General features: G+C 42.3%; 1 protein-coding gene across 2 annotated transcripts in view; it reads right to left on the bottom strand.

Moving 5' to 3' along the window:
- LOC133609392 (disco-interacting protein 2 homolog C-like) overlaps positions 1-22,500 on the bottom strand; it is a 78,761-nt gene that overhangs the window by 40,577 nt on the left and 15,684 nt on the right. The window contains exons 2-15 of one of the 2 annotated variants that reach the window (XM_061964944.1): positions 20,356-20,427; positions 17,058-17,162; positions 16,861-16,986; positions 16,520-16,792; positions 16,332-16,454; positions 16,124-16,270; positions 13,933-14,052; positions 13,670-13,867; positions 7,323-7,414; positions 7,042-7,152; positions 1,747-1,870; positions 1,516-1,625; positions 1,345-1,447; positions 1,042-1,106 (exon numbers count right to left, since the gene is read on the bottom strand). In XM_061964944.1, the coding sequence (XP_061820928.1) occupies positions 1,042-1,106; positions 1,345-1,447; positions 1,516-1,625; positions 1,747-1,870; positions 7,042-7,152; positions 7,323-7,414; positions 13,670-13,867; positions 13,933-14,052; positions 16,124-16,270; positions 16,332-16,454; positions 16,520-16,792; positions 16,861-16,986; positions 17,058-17,162; positions 20,356-20,427 (1,769 nt within the window). The remainder of the gene's footprint in view (positions 1-1,041; positions 1,107-1,344; positions 1,448-1,515; positions 1,626-1,746; positions 1,871-7,041; positions 7,153-7,322; positions 7,415-13,669; positions 13,868-13,932; positions 14,053-16,123; positions 16,271-16,331; positions 16,455-16,519; positions 16,793-16,860; positions 16,987-17,057; positions 17,163-20,355; positions 20,428-22,500) is intronic. The other variant, XM_061964945.1, reaches the window with a different exon arrangement.

Below are 22,500 nucleotides of genomic sequence, written 5' to 3'. Positions count from 1 at the left end.
GAAATTTGTTCAAAATACGAGGGTGTGGGGAAAGCCGACGAAATGGTCAGTCGTTTGTTCCGCACACTTTACCGACAAAAGCTATGCTACGACAGAGATGGCAAGAATGTGTGGATATCCTGCGACACTCAAAGCAGATGCTGACATCAACTCCAAAACTGGACAGATCAGCTTTCAGGAAAAGAGAGCGGATGAGGGTATGTCTACAGAATATATTAATTGATGAAAACTTTATTCATTACTCGCGGTTTTACGTAAATTATTATACACAAATTGTGTTTACCAATAATTTAGCTTAAAAACATTTATTGTTTTCAATCCTTCGAGTACATTCGGGTAGTCTTGTGTAATGCAGTATTTTGTGTCTATTTAGGTATGGTTAACCTGAGTGCTGAAATCTTGTAAACATATATGTTCTTAGCGCGCCTGAAATGGGCTGTCTGCACTCTTAAAGTGCATGTTGTTGCCAAATGTATTTCATATGCTGTAAACCTAGTTCATTGTTGTTCGTAATTATCTTATCAGACAGTGTTAAGCCGCTGAAATCCAAGTCTGAATCCAAGCTAATGTCGCTATACCTTGCTGTTTGTTTGTATTGGCATCACTGTGTGACGTCACAGGAAAATGGACGGGTGTATATAACGATGGTTAAAATCAGGCACTTTGAAGCTTTTTTTAGGGATATTGCGTAATGGGTAAAATTTTGAAAAAAACTTCGAAAAATAAAATAAGCCACTGGGAACTGATTTTTAATGGTTTTAACCCTTCTGAAATCGTGATAATGTTCCCCTTTAATGTTCACTAAAATTGAGGGGAGCCCTAATGGTTACAATGTACAGTATTGGTTTTTAAAAGAGCAAAATGCCGCCCCCATGTGTTCTATGTGTGGCCCTCAGCGGCAAAGGTTTGGACACCCCTGGGGTTGACGCTGGTGTCACCTTGACCTCACCACCTTTAGCCCCGCCTTTTGCTGTCATGAGCGCGACAATCAGAGGAAATGGCCCAGTCAAGAACCCTGACCTTTATCTTCTAAGGTCTTACCGTCAGGATGCCGTGCCACAGACCCACGTCCTTCTTAAAGTCCAGAACGTTGACGATGGTCTCGGCTGCGGGAGGAGTTAAGAGCAGTTGATTTAAGGCACCGGAAAACTGACTTCTTTTTGGTTTAAATATTATTATTAATAATTAATAACATTAGTATTATTAATTCATATAAAATTAAAAAGAAAGAAAACTTAATGAATATTCCCCTAAAATAGTTTGTTTTTCTTATTTTTCTCAAGCTGCAGCTCAGGCTTGGCGAGAATGTTGGTGGGCGGCCAGAAGGTGGCGCTGTGTGCTTACCTTCTGTGTAGCAGCAGGACTGGGTGAGGGCCTGGCAGTGTGTGAGCAAAGCGATCCTGGTTACCGTGACGCCCAGCACGCTGCCATCTTTGCACGTTTTGTACTGCGGGAAGACACTTTTGGATCAGAAGGCGTGTCCTTGGCATCGAACGCCGACACCTTTGGTCTCACCTCGATGTAGGCGGTGTCGTTGTTGGCGTCCTTGATGTGAGGAAACCAGTCCCGTGGCGGCTTGGACAGGTGTTTGGACTCGGTGACGAACCAAAGCAGTTTGGGCCAACCTGCACACGGAGAAAAGTGCGCTACTATTGCTAACATGTAGCAACCCACCAATCGTATCGTCCGCTGACCCCTCCCCCCTCCCCCCCATCTTCCCTCCATGATGGATGACGCTTTGCTCACCTTTAAACTGCGGGATCTCTCCTGTCGCGCTCTTGGGCAGACCCTTATGGCAGGCGTCGCTGGTCAGCGCCACGGTGACGCCACAGCTCCCCAGCAGAAATCCAATCTGCTGGCTGCCGGCGTCCTATTGGAGGACGCAGGAGACGGGTCGGCTTTGTCGTAAATCACCGCCGTCCATTAACCGCACTACGCCATAAACATGTCACCAAGCCATAAAGCTGAAAGACGGGCCTCATGCCCCGCCTCCTCCCCTCTTATTTCATCTTTTTTTCATTCACTTTGTCTACCAGAACAAAAGTCTTTTCCAAGCCCAGGACCCCCAAATTGATGGAGAGAGGGAGCGGGGACCCCCTACTTATATATCTTGTAGGATAAAGGTACCTTGTTGTTGTGCACTATATTCAAATAGGAGCAGTATTTTACTGCTAATTGCTAGCTGGCAACTAGTGCACTAATCACTAGCTGACAACCAACGAGCTAATCACTAGCTGGCAGCTGGCTCGTTAGTTGGCAACTAGTGCACTAATTGCTAGCTGACAACCAGCGCACTGATCGCTAGCTGACAACTAGAGTGCTAACCGTTAGCTGACAGCTAGGGTGCTAATCGCTAGCTGGCAGTTGGCTCGTTAGTTAGTGCGCTAATTGCTAGCTGACAACCAGCACATGGATCGCTAGCTGACAACTAGAGTGCTAACCGTTAGTTGACAACCAGAGCGCTAATCGTTAGCTGACAGCCAGAGCGCTAATCGCTAGCTGACAGATAGGGTACTAATCGCTAGCTGACAACTAGGGCACTCATCGCTAGCTGACAACTAGGGCACTAATTGTTAATTGACAACTAGGGCACTAATCGTTAGTTAACAACTAGGGCACTCATTGCTAGCTGACAACTAGGGCACTAATCGTTAATTGACAACTAGGGCACTAATCGTTAGTTGACAACTAGGGCACTAATCATTAGCTGACAACTAGGGGACTAATCGCTAGCTGGCAACTAGGGCACTAATCACTAGCTAGCAACTAGTGCACTAATCACTAGCTGGCAGCTAGCTCGTTAGTTGGCAACTAGTGCGCTAATTGCTAGCTGACAACCAGCGCACTGATCGCTAGCTGACAACTAGAGTGCTAAGCGTTATCCGACAACCAGAGCGCTAATCGTTAGCTGACAACTACGGCACTAATCGCTAGCTGACAACTAGGGCACTAATCTTTAGTGCTAAGCGCTTATCGTTAGCTGACAACTAGAGTGCTAGTCGTTAGCTGACAACTAGGGCGCTAATCGGTAGCTGGCAACTAGGGCACTAATCACTAGCTGGCAACTAGGGCACTAATCGCTAGCTGAAAACTAGGGCACTAATCGTTAGCTGACAACTAGGGCACTAATCGTTAGCTGACAACTAGGGCACTAATCGCTAGCTGGCAACTAGGACACTAATTGCTAGCTGGCAACTAGTGCACTAATCACTAGCTGGCAGCTAGCTTGTTAGTTGGCAACTAGTGCGCTAATTGCTAGCTGACAACCAGCGCACTGATCGCTAGCTGACAACTAGAGTGCTAACCGGTAGCCGACAACCAGAGCGCTAATCGTTAGCTGACAGCTAGGGCGCTAATCGCTAGCTGGCAACTAGGGCACTAATCGCTAGCTGGCAACTAGGGCACTAATCGCGAGCTGGCAACTAGGGCACTAATCGCTAGCTGGCAACTAGGGCACTAATCGCTAGCTGGCAACAAGGGCTTTAATCGTTAGCTGACAACTAGGGCACTAATCGTTAGCTGGCAACTAGGGCACTAATCGCTAGCTGGCAACTAGGGCACTAATCGCTAGCTGGCAAGTAGGGCACTAATCGCTAGCTGGCAACTAGGGCACTAATCGCTAGCTGACAACTAGGGCACTAATCGTTAACTGACAACTTGGGCGTTAATCGCCAGCTGGAAACTAGAGCGCTAATTGTTAGCTGACATCTAGAGCGCTAATCATTAACTGACAACTACAGCGATAATCGCTAGCTGACAACTAGGGAACTAATCCCTAGCTGGAAACTAAAACACTAATCGCTAGCTGGCAACTATAACAATAATCGCTAGCTGAAAACTAGAGCACTAATCGCTAGCAGACAACTTGAGCATTAATTGCTAGGTGGAAAATAGAGCGCTAATCGTTAGCTGGCATTTAGAGCACTAATCGTAAACTGGCATTTGGAGTACTAATCGTTAGCTGGCATGTAGAATGCCATTTGCTGGCTGACAACTAGGGCACAAATCCTTAGCTGACAACTTGGGCGTTAGTCGCTAGCTGACAACTACAGCGGTAATCGCTAGTTGGAAACAGGAGCACTGATCGGCAGTTGGCATCTAGAGCGCTGATCGCTAGCTTGCAACTAGGGATGTCCGATAATGGCTTTTTGCCGATATCCAATATTCCGATATTGTCCAACTCTTTAATTACCGATACCGATATCAACCGATACCGATATATACAGTCGTGGAATTAACACACTATTATGCCTAATTTGGACAACCAAGTATGGTGAAGATAAGGTCTTTTTTCTTTTAAATTAATAAAATAAAATAAGATAAATAAATTAAAAACATTTTCTTGAATAAAAAAGAAAGTAAAACAATATAAAAACAGTTACATAGAAACTAGTAATTAATGAAAATTAGTCAAATTAAGTGTTAAAGGTTAGTACTGTTAGTGGACCAGCAGCACGCACAATCATGTGTGCTTACGGACTGTATCCCTGCAGACTGTATTGATATATATTGATATATAATGTAGGAACCACAATATTAATAACAGAAAGAAACAACCCTTTTGTGTGAATGAGTGTAAATGGGGGAGGGAGGTTTTTTGGGTTGGTGCACTAATTGTAAGTGTATCTTGTGCTTTTTATGTTGATTTAACAAAAAAATAATAATAAAAAATTAAAAAAAACGATAGATAATAAAAAAATTGATACCGATAATTTCCGATATTACATTTTAACGCATTTATCGGCCAATAATATCGGCCTGCCGACATCTCTACCTGCAACCATACCATACCAACTTTATTCATAAAGCCCTTTAAAAACAACCACAGTTGAAAAACAAAGGGCTGAACTAACCAGCACGCTAATCGCTAGCTGGCAACAAGTGCACTAATTATTAGCTGGCCGCTAGAGCAAGAATTACTAGCGGGCAACTAGGGAGTTAATAGCTGGAATGCTAATCATTAGCTGGCAACTAGAGCGCGAATTGCTAGCTTGAATACTAACAAGAAAATAATAAACTAAGCATTTATTCATGTTATATGTTATTAAAGTTAAAGTACCACTGATAGTCACACACACACACTAGGTGTGGTGAAATTACCCTCTGCATTTGACCCATTCCCTTGTTCCACACCCTGGGAGGTGAGGGGAGCAGTGAGCAGCAGCGGTGGCCGCGCCCGGGAATAATTTTTGGTGATTTAAGCCCCAATTCCAACCCTTGATGCTGAGTGTCAAGCAGGGAGGTAAGGGCTCCTGTTTTTATAGTCTTTGGTATGACTCGGCCGGGGTTTGAACTCACAACCTTCCCATCTCAGGGCGGACACTCTAACCCAGCGGGCACCAGTTCGCCCGTAAGGACCAGATGAGTCGCCCGCTGGCCTGTTCTAAAAATAGCTCAAATAACAGCACTTACCAGTGAGCTGCCTCTATTTTTTAAATGTTATTTATTTACTAGCAAGCTTGTCTCGCTTTGCTCGAGATTTTTAATTCTAAGAGAGACAAAACTCAAGTGGAATTTAAAAATCCGAGAAAATATTTTAAAGACTTGGTCTTCACTTGTTTAAATAAATTCATTTATTTTTTTTACTTTGCTTCTTATAACTTTCAGAAAGACAATTTTAGAGAAAAAAATACAACCTTAAAAATGATTTTAGGATTTTTAAACACATACACCTTTTACCTTTTAAATTCCTTCCTCTTCTTTCCTGACAATTTAAATCAATGTTCAAGTAAATTGTATTTGTTTTATTGTAAAGAATAATAAATACATTTTAATTTAATTATTCATTTTACTTCTGTTTTTTCGACGAAGAATATTTGTGAAATATTTCTTCAAAACTTATTATGATTAAAATTCAAAAAAATGATTCTGGAAAATCTAGAAAATCTGTCGAATCAAATTTACATCTTATTTCAAAGTCTTTTGAATTTCTTTTAAAATTTTTGTTCTGGAAAATCTAGAAGAAATAATGATTTGTCTTCGTTAGAAATATAGCTTGGTCCAATTTGTTATATATTCTAAGTGCAGATTGGATTTTAACCTATTTAAAACATGTCATCAAAATTCAAAAATGAATCTTAATCAGGAAAAATGACTAATGATGTTCCATAAATTCTTTTTTTTTTATTTTTTCAAAAAGATTCGATTTAGCTAGTTTTTCTCTTCTTTTTTTCAGTTGAATTTTGAATTTTAAAGAGTCGAAATTGAAGATAAACTATGTTTCGAAATTAAATTTTCTTTTTTTTCGTGTTTTCTCCTCTTTTATAAAAATGTTAGTGGCTAGCTAGTTCAAATGGGATATTGTGATTTCACAAGACTGTCTTAGAAGTGATCATTTGAAAATGTTCAATTTGAAAAATGTGCACTTAGAGAAAATATACAAATAAAGTGTTGCATATTGATATTTATCTGTTTCTATATATATTTATTGTGAGAAATCATTAAGATGATCAGTGTTTCCACAAAGATAAATATCATTAATTATTAATAATAACAGAGTTAAAAGTAAATTGAGCAAATTGGCTATTTCTGGCAATGTATTTAAGTGTGTATCAAACTGGTAGCCCTTTGCATTAATCAGTAGCCAAGAAGTAGCTCTTGGTTTCAAAAAGGCTGGTGAGCCCTGCTCTAACCACATGAACACGTGTCCTTGTGTTCACATGACTTAATGTTCATGTGTATTTAAAGACATTGGTGGAAAATGTGCGTGGGAATATGAACAATATTTTTTTTTTTAAAATACAAAATGTAACGACCCCCCTGCAGAACCTCTGCGGACCACCTGTTGAAGACCTCTGTTCTAGAACATAGACATTAAACATGTCACATGACCACATGTTTAAAAAAAAAAGAATAACCTTCTGCCAGCACTGCTGTCCGAATTCCCTTTTTTGTTAATTAAACACAGCGAGCTGTTTCTCCATCTGTGACACGCGCGGGACGCCGCCAGCCTGTTATCACACGGCCGCTATGACGACGCAGAGAGGGGAGGGGCTTCTCACAAAACAAGGTCTCTGTCATGCGGGGGGGGTCACGGCATACCTTGCGGCTGAGGGGCACCTCTATGGGAACCGGGACCACCTCGGCCAGCAGGCAGCCGTAGAAGGCCACCACGAAGGCCACGGGGTCGTTGTTGGGGAACACCAGCGCCACCTGTGGGTGAGACCACGACAGGAACGAGTCACGAAAAGCGTGATAAAAAAAACGACGTCGCTCTTGTTTATGTTATAAAAACAGACAAGCATGGATGATCATTAGCGTTAGCTGCAGGGACTCTGAGAGATCATGTGACCGGAGGAGCGTGGGGGCGGGGCCTGACTCACCCTGTCACCGGGTCGCACCATGGGCTCCTGCTTGCTACCCAGCTTGTGCAGGATATTGTAGGCGAGCTTGATGCTGCGAGACCACAGCTTCCCTGCACACACACACACACACACACACACACACACACACACACACACACACACACACACACACACACACACACACACACACACACACACACACACACACACACACACACACATGCTGGTTATCATATGGAATGGGGACCAAGTTTTTGATCACTTGTGGGGACCACCCTTTCTACAGGTTGTGGAGGCATGAAAAAAATGGTGTAAAATGTCCACTGGCCAGTTAGCTCATACACGTCTTTAAATCTCTGGATTGATGAAGTAATGTGCTGATCATTCTTACTGGGGACCCTGGGGAAAAAAGAGTTAATATGGTTCATAGGGACCAAATTTAAATAATTTTGCATAATTCACACAAATTTGTACGTGACTACTGAGGACCATTTAAAAAAATAAATAAAATTAAATATGACATGATCCTCAGAATACAGCACTACAGCTGTCCTCTTATAGGAAGTTTTACCACTTAAATCAGTGGTTCTTAACCTTGTTGGAGGTACCCGAACTCCACCAGTTTCATATGTACATTCACCGAACCCTTCTTTAGTGAAAAATAAAATGTTTTTTTTTTCAAATTCAAGACAAAGTTATATGTTTTTGCTAACACTTTAGTATGGGGAACATATTCTAAATAACAAAGACTTAATTTAGAGTTGGGCAGCACGGTGGAAGAGGGGTTAGTGCATCTGCCTCACAATACGAAGGTCCTGAGTAGTCTTGGGTTCAATCCCGGGCTCGGGATCTTTCTGTGTGGAGTTTGCATGTTCTCCCCGTGACTGCGTGGGTTCCCTCCGGGTACTCCGGCTTCCTCCCACCTCCAAAGACATGCACCTGGGGATAAGTTGATTGGCAACACTAAATTGGCCCTAGTGTGTGAATGTGAGTGTGAAAGTTGTCTGTCTATCTGTGTTGGCCCTGCGATGAGGTGGCGACTTGTCCAGGGTGTACCCCGCCTTCCGCCCGATTGTAGCTGAGATAGGCTCCAGCGCCCCCCGCGACCCCAAAGGGAATAAGCGGTAGAAAATGAATGGATGAATGGATGGTTAGGGTTAGAGGGTTCGGGTCAGGGTTAGAGGGTTACTTCCTTAACGTAAATGACCGCCATAACCACAACACCAGGGGGAACTCCACTAACCACGTTAAACCCAGATTCCGAACTAACAAAGGTCTTAACTCATTCTCTTTCTATGCCACATCAATGTGGAATGCACTCCCAACAGGTATAAAAGAAAGTGCATCTCTATCCTCCTTCAAAACCGCAATAAAGGTTCACCTCCAGGCAGCTACAACCCTAAACTAACACCCTCCCCGGATTGTTAATAATCAAATGTAAACAATCAAAAGCAGATACTTTTTCTTATGCCTTCTGATCTCTCTCTCTCTCTGCCCACTACTTGCTGTCCATATCCTACCAAGTCAGACCTACACTGTTCCAATATCCATTTCTCTGTTCTCAATTGTTGATGACTGATGATAACAACCAAACCTACCCCCTCCCCCCTCCACACCCCGGATTGTAAATAATGTAAATAATTCAATGTGATTATCAGTGTTGGGTTAGTTACTGAAAAACAGTAACTAGTTACAGTTACTAGTTACTTTATTTCAAAAGTAACACAGTTACTAACTCAGTTACTTACACCAAAAAGTAATGCGTTACTGTGAAAAGTAACTATTTAGTTACTTCTTCTACTCTTTTTTTTTTTTAAAGCTCCCATTAATGCCCTTTTAGCCTTCATTTTAGTACTGTTATTGCACTGGAGAATAATACAATCTGTTGATCAACTTGACATACATTTGCATCACTGAACTCTGCTAAGCAATGTGCTCTACATACAACACACAAAGACAAAGATATGTTTCAAAGGGCCAATTTATTTCAGGCCAGAACATATTGACAAAACTATTTTAAATAGCTGCAACATAACATACATAAGTAACAAACAGCATAATAACACTAACACTAACCACGTTAAACCCAGATTCCGAACTAACAAAGGTCTTAACTCATTCTCTTTCTATGCCACATCAATGTGGAATGCACTCCCAACAGGTATAAAAGAAAGTGCATCTCTATCCTCCTTCAAAACCGCAATAAAGGTTCACCTCCAGGCAGCTACAACCCTAAACTAACACCCTCCCCGGATTGTTAATAATCAAATGTAAACAATCAAATGCAGATACTTTTTCTTATGCCTTCTGATCTCTCTCTCTCTCTCTCTCTCTCTGCCCACTACTTGCTGTACATATCCTACCAAGTCTGACCTACACTGTTCCAATATCCATTTCTCTGTTCTCAATTGTTGATGACTGATGATAACAACCAAACCTACCCCTCCCCCCCCCGGATTGTAAATACCGGTAATGTAAATAATTCAATGTGATTATCTTGTGTGATGACTGTATTATGATGATAGTATATATCTGTATCATGAATCAATTTAAGTGGACCCCGACTTAAACAAGTTGAAAAACTTATTCGGGTGTTACCATTTAGTGGTCAATTGTACGGAATATGTACTTCACTGTGCAACCTACTAATAAAAGTCTCAATCAATCAATCTATCAAAAAGAGTTATAATAAGGCCATGCTGAATAAGTAAGTATAAGTACTTAATAATGACTAGTTAAGAGCCAATATCTTACTAATTTGCATGTTAATAAGCAACTAATTAATGGTGAATATGTTCCCCATACTAAAGTGTTACCATGTTTTTTTTACTGGTGCACAAAATGAAGCGTGCATGAACATCACCTTGTTCAAAGAACAAAATCAACACAGTGCATAAACTCACAACAAATTACACACCTGCAAATCAGTCTGACTTCTGCTGTTGCCGTATCCGTAATACGCCGATAGGGAGAAGTTTGTATTTACACGATGAGTCTGGTGTCTTGACCTCCGTCGAACCCGAGGCCGACTCACCGAACCCCTAGGGTTCCATCGAACCCAGGTTAAGAACCACTGACTTAAATGTTAAAGCAAATCCTGCATCTTCTGTGACATTACTGAAAACTGCTATTTAGCAGTAATGAAGTTGCCTGCAACTCCAACTACCATATATAGAAGGATGGACAATTCTGAATGTGAATCATACTTTAAGGCAGTGGTTCTTAAGCTGGGTTCGATGGAACCCTAGGGGTTTGGTGAGTCAAGCTCAGAGGTTCGGCGGAGGTCAAGACACACCCGACTCATCGTGTAAATAAAAACTTCTCCCTATCGGCGTATTACGGATACGGCAACAGCAGAAGTCACACTGATTTGCAGGTGTGTAATTTGTTCTGAGTTTATGCCAGTGACGTGCAGTCACTGGAGGCACGTGCCATCATGGAAAGAAAAAAAATGTAAAAAGAAAAAAAAATATTAAATTGTTATATGTATCCAGTGATTATACTATAAAGTTATTTTCCATTTAACTTCACCAGTTTTAGATTATTTTTATTCAAAATCGCTGAATTTTCACATTTGCCGTTCAAATACTGAGAAGAGACGGTGTGGTGAACAGCAGCCAGTTGAGGCACGTCACTCAGTTGTGCCTCACCATGGATTGCGGACTCGACTAACTGCTGGCCTGCTGTGCAGTGAGACCGTATTGCTATATGAATTATATTATACATTTCCATAGTTTAGTTAGCTGAGGTATATAATGTACAGTGTATTTTGTCAACAACTGTATGTGTTTATCGTATTTCTTGTGCTGAGCAATCATAAAACTGCTGCGAAGACGCACTGGCTGAGGCTCGCGTAATCCCGCCTCCTGGTGCCGGTTAATGCACCCCCGCCGCAGAATGCACCCTCCGACGGGAGCGCCACACCAACCAAAGCCCACACCCAAACCCTCCACGTGCAAGATCGAATCCACCCAAAAAAAGTCACTTAACAAGAAGCCAAAAAGTGCAAAAACAACAATGCTCGCGCCGGAGGAGCCGTGAACGACTGCAGGGACACAACATTAGGTACACCTGCAGACTGCAGCACGGATTTCATATTTCATTCATTCACAACTCCTCCAACACGAACACCACTGTTCCCGCACTTATCAGTAAAGGTAAGACCATAATAAGGTTTTTTTAATTAAATGTGCTTTTTTGTGTGCTACAGTTTGTATGTGTAAAGTTAAAGTTAAGTTAAAGTACCAATGATTGTCTCACACACACACTAGGTGTGGTGAAATTTGTCCTCTGCATTTGGCCCATCCCTTGATTCCCCCCTGGGAGGTGAGGGGAGCAGTGGGCAGCAGCGGCGCCGCGCCCGGGAATAATTTTTGGTGATTTAACCCCCAATTCCAACCCTTGATGCTGAGTGCCAAGCAGGGAAGAATGCTGGTATGAGCTTTTAAACATAACCCGTTAACTGCTGCCAATCAAATGGTGAATAAGATACTCTTTAGGGTTCATATGTTTGTAAATCTGACTGTGATGAAGTCAGTGCCTCACCAGCCATCAACCTCACCGCACGTCACTGGTTTATGCACTGTGTTGGTTTTGTTGTTTGAACAAGATGATGTTCATGCACGGTTCATTTTGTGCACCAGTAAAAAAAACATGGTAACACTTTAGTATGGGGAACATATTCACCATTAATTAGTTGCTTATTAACATGCAAATTAGTAACACATTGGCTCTTAACTAGTCATTATTAAATTAATGCCTTATTCGGCATGGCCTTATTATAACCCTAACCCTCTAACCAACCCTCTAACCCTAACCTTAACCAAATAACTCTAAATTAAGTCTTTGTTACTTAGAATATGTTCCCCATAATAAGTGTTGCCAAAAACATATAACTTTGTCTTGAATTTGAAAAAAAAAAACATTTTATTTGTCACTAAAGAAGGGTTGGGTGAATGCGCATATGAAACTGGTGGGGTTCAGTACCTCCAACAAGGTTAAGAACCACTACTTTAAGGTAATAATGTTTTATAATCATGCTGTATGAAAATGTCATCCTAAGAAACACTAAACCAGATTTTGTTTTTGAAAAAATATATTAGTTTTAACTAAGGATGGATACCATACAGAATCACAGTACTATTAACGCCAGGATAACAAATGTTTCACTTTTCAAGAACATTTATTTTCTCGTTTACCAATATTTGAAACACGTAAACGCATACTTGCCAACCTTGAGACCTCCGATTTCGGGAGGTGAAGGGGACAGGACAGAGGGGGGGCGTGGTCGGGGGTGGGGGGCGTGGTTAAGAGGGGAGGAGTATATTGATGGCTAGAATTCACCAAGTCAAGTATTACATACATACATATATATATATATATATATATATATATATATATATATATATATATATATATATATATATATATATATATATATATATCCTGAAAATATGCAAACAAAACTGTGTTTGGATAATTGATACTTCAAACTTGCATAAATAAATATTAAGGAATATAACATAACTTGGCTTCTGAGAGCTTCAAAATGTAATGAATAAAATGCCAAAGTTGTTGATAAACAAGCAATTATTTTAATAATTAAATATGGTCATTTTAAATTAATTATTATGATAATTTAAAATGAATTATTTTTATTTTTATTCTATGGCTGGATGTAATAAGGAGTCAGAAAAAAATACAAATAAAAATACAATTAATTTTGATGTTTTTAGCAAAATATAGTAAAAATGTATTTATTTTTTTTAATTTTTTTAAAATTAATAAATACATTTATTTTTAGGTAAGATAAACATAATAATACAATTTGTCTCTAGTATGGATGATTTAGTTCTTGTCACCCTGTTGTCCTCTCGTTGTGAAAAAAGGCTGTCCTCACTCAGGGCCGCATGGAACTGGAGGGGGCGTGGCCTCCAGCGCTGGCTGAAAATCTGACTATTTTCGGGAGAATATTTGTCCCGGGAGGTTTTCGGGAGAGGCGCTGAATTTCGGAAGTCTCCCGGAAAATTCGGGAGGGTTGGCAAGTATGCGTAAACGAAGTAACCCAAATTTATGGCCAAAGCTTAAAAATCACTCAGGCATCTTCAGGATGGATCTGACTATCATTTAAAAAGGTTTCCCTTTAGGGGACCTGGTGTTTTGTCCCCATACCGTCAGAGGTCCCCTAAAGGTGACTGTGTAAACAGAGAGATGTCCCCATTAAGTAAGCCTTGCCAGAACACACACACACACACACACACACACACACACACACACACACACACACACACACATTTTGAAGGCACACATGTCAGACTTTGGACTCCCCAGTTGTAAACATTAGGACAAAGGACACTGTTGCCTACCATAGGTGAGGACGTAGAGGGGCTTGCCCGACGTGTCCAGGCTGGTGAGGCAGGGGGCTTTCGGGGAGATGGTCCCCCAGCGTTGGAGGGCGGCTTCCAGCGACGGGGGCCAGTTGGTGACCACCCCGAGCGAGTCGCCCCGCACCGGCATCATCTCCGCCCCCTCGGGACGAGGCTGGTTGGGGTCGGGCTGTTGGACTGGACATGAAGAGACGGACCGTGAGCGCGGGAAGACCGGAAGACTTACGCTGGTGGCGTCGAACCTTCGAGGAGTTCATCGAAGTCGTCGACAAAGAACTCTCGCAGCGGCGGCCGGCGAGGTTGTTTGAGCGTGTTGACGAGCTGCTGGATCTTGGCCGACACGCGGCTGCTGACTGGGACGCCTGGGAAGCAAAGCAAGGACGTCAGACATCACTGTGATCACACTGATATGGGCCGATACTGATACCGATTATTAGTCGTCAAGGAGGCCAAGAACTGATATTTGGAGCTGATATTAATTTGCAGTAAAAGTTTTTTAAACATTTATATATACAGTGCAGGCCAAAGGTTAAGACACACCTTCTCATTCAATGTGTTTTCTTTATATTCATGACTATTTACTAGAGACGTCCGATAATATCGGCCGATAAATGCTTTAAAATGTAATATCGGAAATTATCGGTATGGGTTTCAAAAAGTAAAATTTATGACTTTTTAAAACGCCGCTGTACGGAGTGGTACACGGACGTAGGGAGAAGTACAGAGCAGTTGCGTCTCCCAGTCATACTTGCCAACCCTCCCTATTTTCCCGAGAGACTCCCGGATTTCAGTGCCCCTCCCGAAAATCTCCTGGCCCAACCATTCTCCCGATTTCCACCCAGACAACAATATTGGGGGCGTGCCTTAAAGGCAATGCATTTGTGTGCCGTCCCAATCACATAATATCTTCGGCTTTCTACACACACAAGTGAATGCAATCATACTTGGTCAACAGCCATACAGGTCACACTGAGGGTGGCCGTATAAACAACTTTAACACTGTTAGAAATATGCGCCACACTGTGAACCCACACCAAACAAGAATGACAAACACATTTCGGGAGAACATCCGCACCGTCACACAACATAAACACAACAGAACAAATACCCAGAACCCCTTGCAGCACTGACTCTTCCGGGTCGCTACAATATACACCCCCGCTACCCAAACCCCGCCCACCTCAACCTCCTCATGCTCTTTCAGGGAGAGCATGTCCCAAATTCCAAGCTGCTGTTTTGAGGTATGTTAAAAAGAATAATGCACTTTGTGACTTCAATAATAAATATGGCAGTGCCATGTTGGCATTTTTTTCCATAACTTGAGTTGATTTATTTTGGAAAACCTTGTTACATTGTTTAATGCATCCAGCGGGGCATCACAACAAAATGAGGTATAATAATGTGTTAATTCCACGACTGTATGTATCGGAATCGGTAATTAAGAGTTGGACAATATCGGAATATCAGCAAAAAAGCCATTATCGGACATCTCTACTATACATTGTAGATTGTCACATCAAAACTATGAATGAACACATGTGGAGTTATGTACTTAACAAAAAAAGGTGAAATAACTCAAAACATGTTTTATATTCTAGTTTCTTCAAAATAGCCACCCTTTGCTCTGATTACTGCTTTGCACGCTCTTGGCATTCTCTCCATGAGCTTCAAGAAGTAGTCAACTGAAATGGTTTTCACTTCACAGGTGTGCTTGAAGCTCATCGAGAGAATGCCAAGGGTGTGCAAAAATGTTTTACTGCCTTGCACAGTTCGAAAACAATTAAGGTACGTAAATAAACATTGATAAAATATTTCTGTGTAAAAAACTGATTTCACAACATAAATATCTGCCGCTTGTAGTCCGGTGCAGCTAATATATGGAAAAAACAACAACAATAGTGAAGTGAAGTGAATTATATTTATATAGCGCTTTTCTCTAGTGACTCTAAGCGCTTTACATGGTGAAACCCAATATCTAAGTTACATTTAAACCAGTGTGGGTGGCACTGGGAGCAGGTGGGTAAAGTGTCTTGCCCAAGGACACAACGGCAGTGACTAGGATGGCAGAAGCGGGGATCGAACCTGGAACCCTCAAGTTGCTGGCACGGCCGCTCTACCAATCGAGCTATACCGCCCCCAACAATAGAGTAGGTGAGGGTTATATCCTGGTGCACTCTATAGTCTGCTAAATACGGCATATTGTATCTGTTAATGTAGTTCTGTTGTAGTTATAAAAATAAATAAATAAATAAATAAAAAAAGTTGGATACTCGGTGGGTCTCTAGGCCTCGAAACAACCTCCAAATGTGACTTTTAAGACTTGGCGTGGTTGTAATACTTATATTTACATTTGTTGTCCTTCCGAGACATGAATGAACCCTGAGGTCCAAACCTGGTCCGTAATAGTTCTCTCTAATTCTAGCTTCCTCTTACCGTCGCCTGTCTCCATGCGCTCTGCGTTGCCGTACTTCTGCGTGTTCCTGGCGATGGTCCCCATGTTGGACATGTGATGGCGCTCCGTGTGAGAGTGGGGCGAGTCCGACGAGTAGCCCGTGACGTCCAGGGGCCCCGAGTGATTTTCTGGAGGGACGACATATCGTGAGTCATGGTCAGGACCGGAGCGTCCAGCGGGCGTCAGTACCGTCCGACTCCAGCGGGGGCGGCCACAGCATGTCCGAGCCGAACTCGCAGGAGCGCCGCAAAGATCCTCCGTTCTCAGCGACGCTCAGCGCTCCTTTTCTCTTCAGAGACAGGTGGCCAATGCCTGCACATCAACACACGCGCGTGAGGTGAACCCTGTGCGGCGTGCGGAAGGCGTTGGCGTCTTACCGTGGTGTGACGGCGCCAGGTGCGACTGGCCCAGGTGCGTGTGCGCCAGGTGTGCCAGGTGCGATATGTGCGTGTGCGCCAGCGAGTCGGCCAGCCGCCCGGCGTTGCCGCTCCCGCCGCTTTGCGTGGACGAAGACGAGGAGGAGGTGGAGCCCAGGTGGGCGGGGCCCAGCTGGGTGGGGCGGCCCATCCAGGACATGCCCGACATGTCGTCGCCCGGCCCCGCCTCCTCCTCTGAGCCCGACGAGGAGTCTGAGCACAGGGGCGACAGGCCTAGTGAGGGTCAATATCATGTTACGGTCTACGGGTCATGTGATCTGGGTGTGGTCATGTGTGGTCACCTGGTGGCGTGTAAGCATCCATGGAGGTCTGCACCACCAGGGATCGTCTCTTGGAGGGCATGGGCACTGCCACCTTCCTCTCCACGTGTCGCGCCAGCATGGCTTGGACCGCCTCCGTGTGGACATCTAAAACACAAAGACACACGTCACCGTCCGGGCGCTCACGCCGCCCCCCCCGGTGGGCGCCACCCCTTTACCTGAGCGGTAGCGTTCATCTCTCGTGCCCGATGTTCGCCGGCGGTGGAAGCGGCTGGCGGACGGCGGGCCGAGCGGGACCCGGTGAGACATCGGACCTTCCATACCTGCAGAACACGAGCATGCGTGTGGACACGTGCACGCACAAACACACACAAGCAGTTCGACGACGCAAAAAAAACACAAAAGTGAAGATGATGGCAGAAAAAATAGAAAAAAGACTTTTTCTGGATTAATCAAAGGAAATAAAAGGTGATTGGCTGCTTCCATCATGTCAGAATTTGTCTGCTGAGGAGCAGGCCCAAGCTGAGCTCCAGGGGGCTAATGGCGTCTAAATCGTATTTGTCGTGATTGGCGCACTTGGTAGGTTGGTGGGTGTGGAGTAGGGCTGCAACAACTAATCGATTACCGTATTTTTCGGACTATAAGTCGACGTTTTTTTCATAGTTTGGCCGTGGGCGCGACGTATACTCCGGAGCGACTTGTGTGAAATTATTAACACATTATTGTAAAACAAAATTGCCAACCTTGAGACCTCCGATTTCGGGAGGTGGGAGGAGGGGGGTGGGTGTGGGCGTGGTCGGGGTGGGACGGGGGCGTGGTTGGGGGCGTGGCTAAAAGGGGAGGAGTATATTTACAGCTAGAATTCACCAAGTCAAGTATTTCATATATATATATAAGAAATACTTGACGTTCAGTGAATTCTAGCTATATATATATATATATATATATATATATATATATATATATTTTATTATATATTTATATATATATATAAATATATATATATAAAATAAATACTTGAATTTCAGTGTTCATTTATTTACACATATACACACACATAACACTCATCTACTCATTGTTGAGTTAAGGGTTGAATTGTCCATCCTTGTTCTATTCTCTGTCACTATTTTTCAAACCATGCTGAACACCCTCTCTGATGATGCATTGCTGTGTGGCACGTACAAAAGTGCTTTCATCAAATGCACTAGATGGCAGTATTGTCCTGTTTAAGAGTGTCACAACATTGCTGTTTACAGCAGACGAACTGCTTTACGGTATACAAAAACGTGACTGCTGTTGTTGTGTGTTGTTGCCGCGCTGGGAGGACGTTAATGAAACTGCCTAACAATAAACCCACATAAGAAACCAAGAACTCGCCCTCCATCATTCTACAGTTATAATGTGATTGGGCAGGTATGCTGTTAATATTGTGGGTTAGCGGACTCAGGTCCTCATGGACCTGAGTCCGCCTGAATTTCGGGAGAAAATTTGTCCCGGGAGGTTTTCGGTAGAGGCGCTGAATTTCGGGAGTCTCCCGGAAAATCCAGGAGGGTTGGCAAGTATGTTGTAAAATATCAAATAATATTATTTATCTCATTCGTGTGAGCGACGAAGAAAATGTCCGCAATCGTCACACACACGTCACCAATCGTCACTCACACGCCAACCAATAAGAATTCGGCGGGGGGCGGGTCATGGCAGAAGAGCACTGCTATATGCTATACGCTACTGCCGGAGCTATTAAAATGGATCACATCAACTATCGCGATAACTTATAAAAACTGAGAAGGACTGAACTAAAATGGCATCGAAAAGGAAATCATATACTGCAGACTACAAGCTGTACAAGCTGGACGTAGTGAAATATGCTGCAGAGAACAGCAATCGAGCAGCAGAAAGAAAGGACGCTAGAGGGGCGCATACCAGAGGCGACACCGAGGAAAAAGATTTCATGGGATTTAGCGATCGGGAGTGACAGATTGTTTGGTAAACGTATAGCATGTTCTATATGCATACTTGCCAACCATGAGACCTCCGATTTCGGGAGGTGGGGGCGTGGTCGGGGATGGGGCGGGGCGTGTTGGGGGCGTGGTTAAGAGGGGAGGGTTAGTATATTGACAGCTAGAATTCACCAAGTCAAGTATTTCATACATATATATATATACATATATATATATATATATATATATATATATATATATATCTACATCCTGAAAATATGCAAACAAAACTGTGTTTAGATAATTGATACTTCAAACTTGCATAAATAAATATTAAGGAATATAAAATAACTTGGCTTCTGAGAGTTTCAAAATGTAATGAATAAAATGCTAAAGTTGTTGATAAACAAGCAATTATTTTAATAATTAATTATGGTCATTTTAAATGAATTATGATAATTTAAAATCAATTATTTCAAATATGTTTATTTTAATGTATAATTATATGCCTGGATGTAATAAGGAGTCACAAAAAAATACAAATAAAAATACAATTAATTTTGATGTTTTTAGCAAAATATAGTAAAAATGTATTTAGTTTTTTTTAAATGAATAAATATATTTATTTTTAGGTAAAATAAACATAATAATACAATTTATCTCTAGTTTGGATGATTTAGTTCTTGTCACCCTGTTGTCCTCCCGTCATGAAAAAAGGCTGTCCTCACTCAGGTCCGCATGGAGCTGGAGGGGGCGTGGCTTCCAGCTCCGGCTGAAAATCGGGAGATTTTCGGGAGAATATTTGTCCCGGGAGGTTTTGGGGAGATGCGCTGAATTTCGGGAGTGTCCCGGAAAATTCGGGAAGGTTGGCAAGTATGTCTATATGTTATAGTTATTTGAATGACTCTTACCATAATATGTTACGTTAACATACCAGTTGGTTATTTATGCCTCATATAACGTACACTTATTCAGCCTGTTGTTCACTATTCTTTATTTATTTTAAATTGCCTTTCAAATGTCTATTCTTGGTGTTGGCTTTTATCAAATTAATTTCCCCAAAAAATGCGACTTATACTCCAGTGCGACGTATATATGTTTTTTTCCTTCTTTATTGTGCATTTTGGGCCGGTGTGACTTATACTCCGGAGCGACATATAGTCCGAAAAATACGGTAAATTGATTAAAATAGATTATAAAAATAGTTGGCGATTAATTTAGTCATCGATTCGTTGGATCTATGCTATGCGCAGAGGCTATTTTTTTTTTTTTTTTTTACTTTTTTTTTTACATTTTTTTTAATAAACCTTTATTTATAAACTGCAACATTTACAAACAGCTGAGAAACAATAATCAAAATAAGTATGGTGCCAGTATGCTATTTTTTTTCAATAAAATACTGGAAAGGATAGAAATGTAGTTTGTCTCTTTTATCCGATTATTAATCGATTAATCGAAGTAATAATCGACAGATCAATCAATTATCAACTTAATCGTTAGTTGCAGCCCTAGTGTGGAGCTATTTTAGCTGTGTGTGAGAGTGGGGGACGGGGGGGTCAGAGGTCACTAAAATTACCTCTAGCGTGTGGAATGTACGCCCTGATCAGCTTGGACCTCTTCTTCTCATAACCCTTCTGAGTGATGTCGCCTGCAAACAGACAGAGAGAGCGTGAGAAAGAGCAGCCGGCGTTCCCGTGACACCCGACCTCCTCTTGTCTCGCCTAATCCATGGAGACACGCGCGGGGGTCTGGAGGTGGAAAACCAAAAATATGAGATGATTGATGGCGGGTATGAATGGACGAGCGACAGAGGAGCGTGTAGACGTTTCACCGTGGTCGTTATGTGCTAATGGATGCGGTCTAAAGTCAAAGCCTTCTGGGCGACGGATGGACAAACGGACCCGGTTGCCCTGGCAACCGCCTCCACCACCACCATGTCCTGTCACTCAGCGAGCCCCAGGGTGCGAGCGGCGAGGCTAATAGGAGCAAATTCTCCCTTGTACTCCATTAAACGCACCGCTTCACTAATTATTGATCCAGGGACTCGACAACAAGACGTGCAACTGGGACAGACTTGACCCAAAATGGAGGCCGAGCTGGACAGGAAGTAGTCATTTAAATACTTCGTCCTCATAGATAGAAACAAGAGGAGCCGTGCCAGCAACTTGAGGGTTCAAGGTTCGATGCCCGCTTCCGCCATCCTAGTCACTGCCGTTGTGTCCTTGGGCAAGACACTTTACCCACCTACTCCCAGTGCAAGCTACACTGGTTTAAATGGCTCTTAAAATATGGAGATAACGGGTTTCACTAAGTAAAGCGCTTTGAGTCTCTAGAGAAAAGCGCTATATAAACACATGGGAGTTGTATATCAGTGTTTCTTAACCATAAAAAGTGTCAAGTTTCTCAGCTGTGGGACGTATGGGTACTCAGTTGTAATACAACTTTCCACCACTTGGGGCAGTAATGACAACATCAAACAAACAGAAGAAGTCTGGAGCAAAAGTCAAAAGAGGTTTCTCAAGTGCAAAACCCCCCCGCGACCCCAAAAAGGGACAAGCGGTAGAAAATGGATGGATGGATGGAAAAATGAGAAGCTGTATTTTCATTTGCACTTACATTTTAGAGTTTATTTAAGAAATTATATATATATATATATATATATATATATATATATATATATATATATATATATATATATATATATATATATATATATATATATATATATATAAATTGGTTAGAATGTATATATTTTAGCACTTTGTTATTCAATGTAAATATGTTTTTTATCAGTCCCTTCTTTTGCAGTATATTTAATTAGCTTTATTTTTGTAATCAGCCTGATCTAAGCCTAGATAATATTTTTGTGATTAACACGTGCTTTCATATTATTTGACAAGGTTTATCCTGTTAAACTGTTTGTAGGTTATGTAAGATATATATATATATATATATATATATATATATATATATATATATATATAGAATATTGTGTAAGGGTTAAATTTTGAAGACACCTGGTGCCACAAACTAATCAGCTGATTAACTCAAAACACCTGCAAAGGGCTTTAAATGGTCTCTCAGTCCAGTTCTGAAGCCTACACAAACATGGGGAAGACTTCAGATTTGACAGCTGTCCAAAAGGCAACCATCGACACATTGCACAAGGAGGGAAAGACACAAAAGGTTATTGCTGAAGAGGCTGGCTGTTCTCAGAGCTCTGTGTCCAAACACATTAATGGAGAGGCAAAGGGAAGGAAAAACTGTGGTCAGAAAAAGTGTACAAGCGATAGGGATCACCGCGCCCTGGTCAAGATTGTGAAAAAAAACCCATTCAAAAATGTGGGGGAGATTCAGAAGGAGTGGACAGCTGCTGGAGTCAGTGCTTCAAGATCCACCACCAAGAGACGCTTGAAAGACATGGGTTTCAACTGCCGCATACCTCGTGTCAAGCCACTGTTGACCAAGAAACAGCGCGCAAAGCGTCTCACCTGGGCTAAGGAAAAAAAGAGCTGGACTGCTGCTGAGTGGTCCAAAGTCATGTTTTCTGACGAAAGCAAATTTTGCATTTCCTTTGGAAATCGAGGTCCCAGAGTCTGGAGGAAGACAGGAGAGGCACAGGATCCACGTTGCCTGAAGTCTAGTGTAAAGTTTCCACCATCAGTGATGGTTTGGGGTGCCATGTCATCTGCTGGTGTCGGTCCACTCTGTTTCCTGAGAT

The sequence above is a fragment of the Nerophis lumbriciformis genome, linkage group LG07 (genome assembly GCF_033978685.3).
Source record: "Nerophis lumbriciformis linkage group LG07, RoL_Nlum_v2.1, whole genome shotgun sequence".
Classification (NCBI taxonomy): domain Eukaryota; kingdom Metazoa; phylum Chordata; class Actinopteri; order Syngnathiformes; family Syngnathidae; genus Nerophis; species Nerophis lumbriciformis.
Note: the sequence above shows the minus strand (reverse complement) of the source record. Positions and strands in the feature narration are given on the sequence as shown.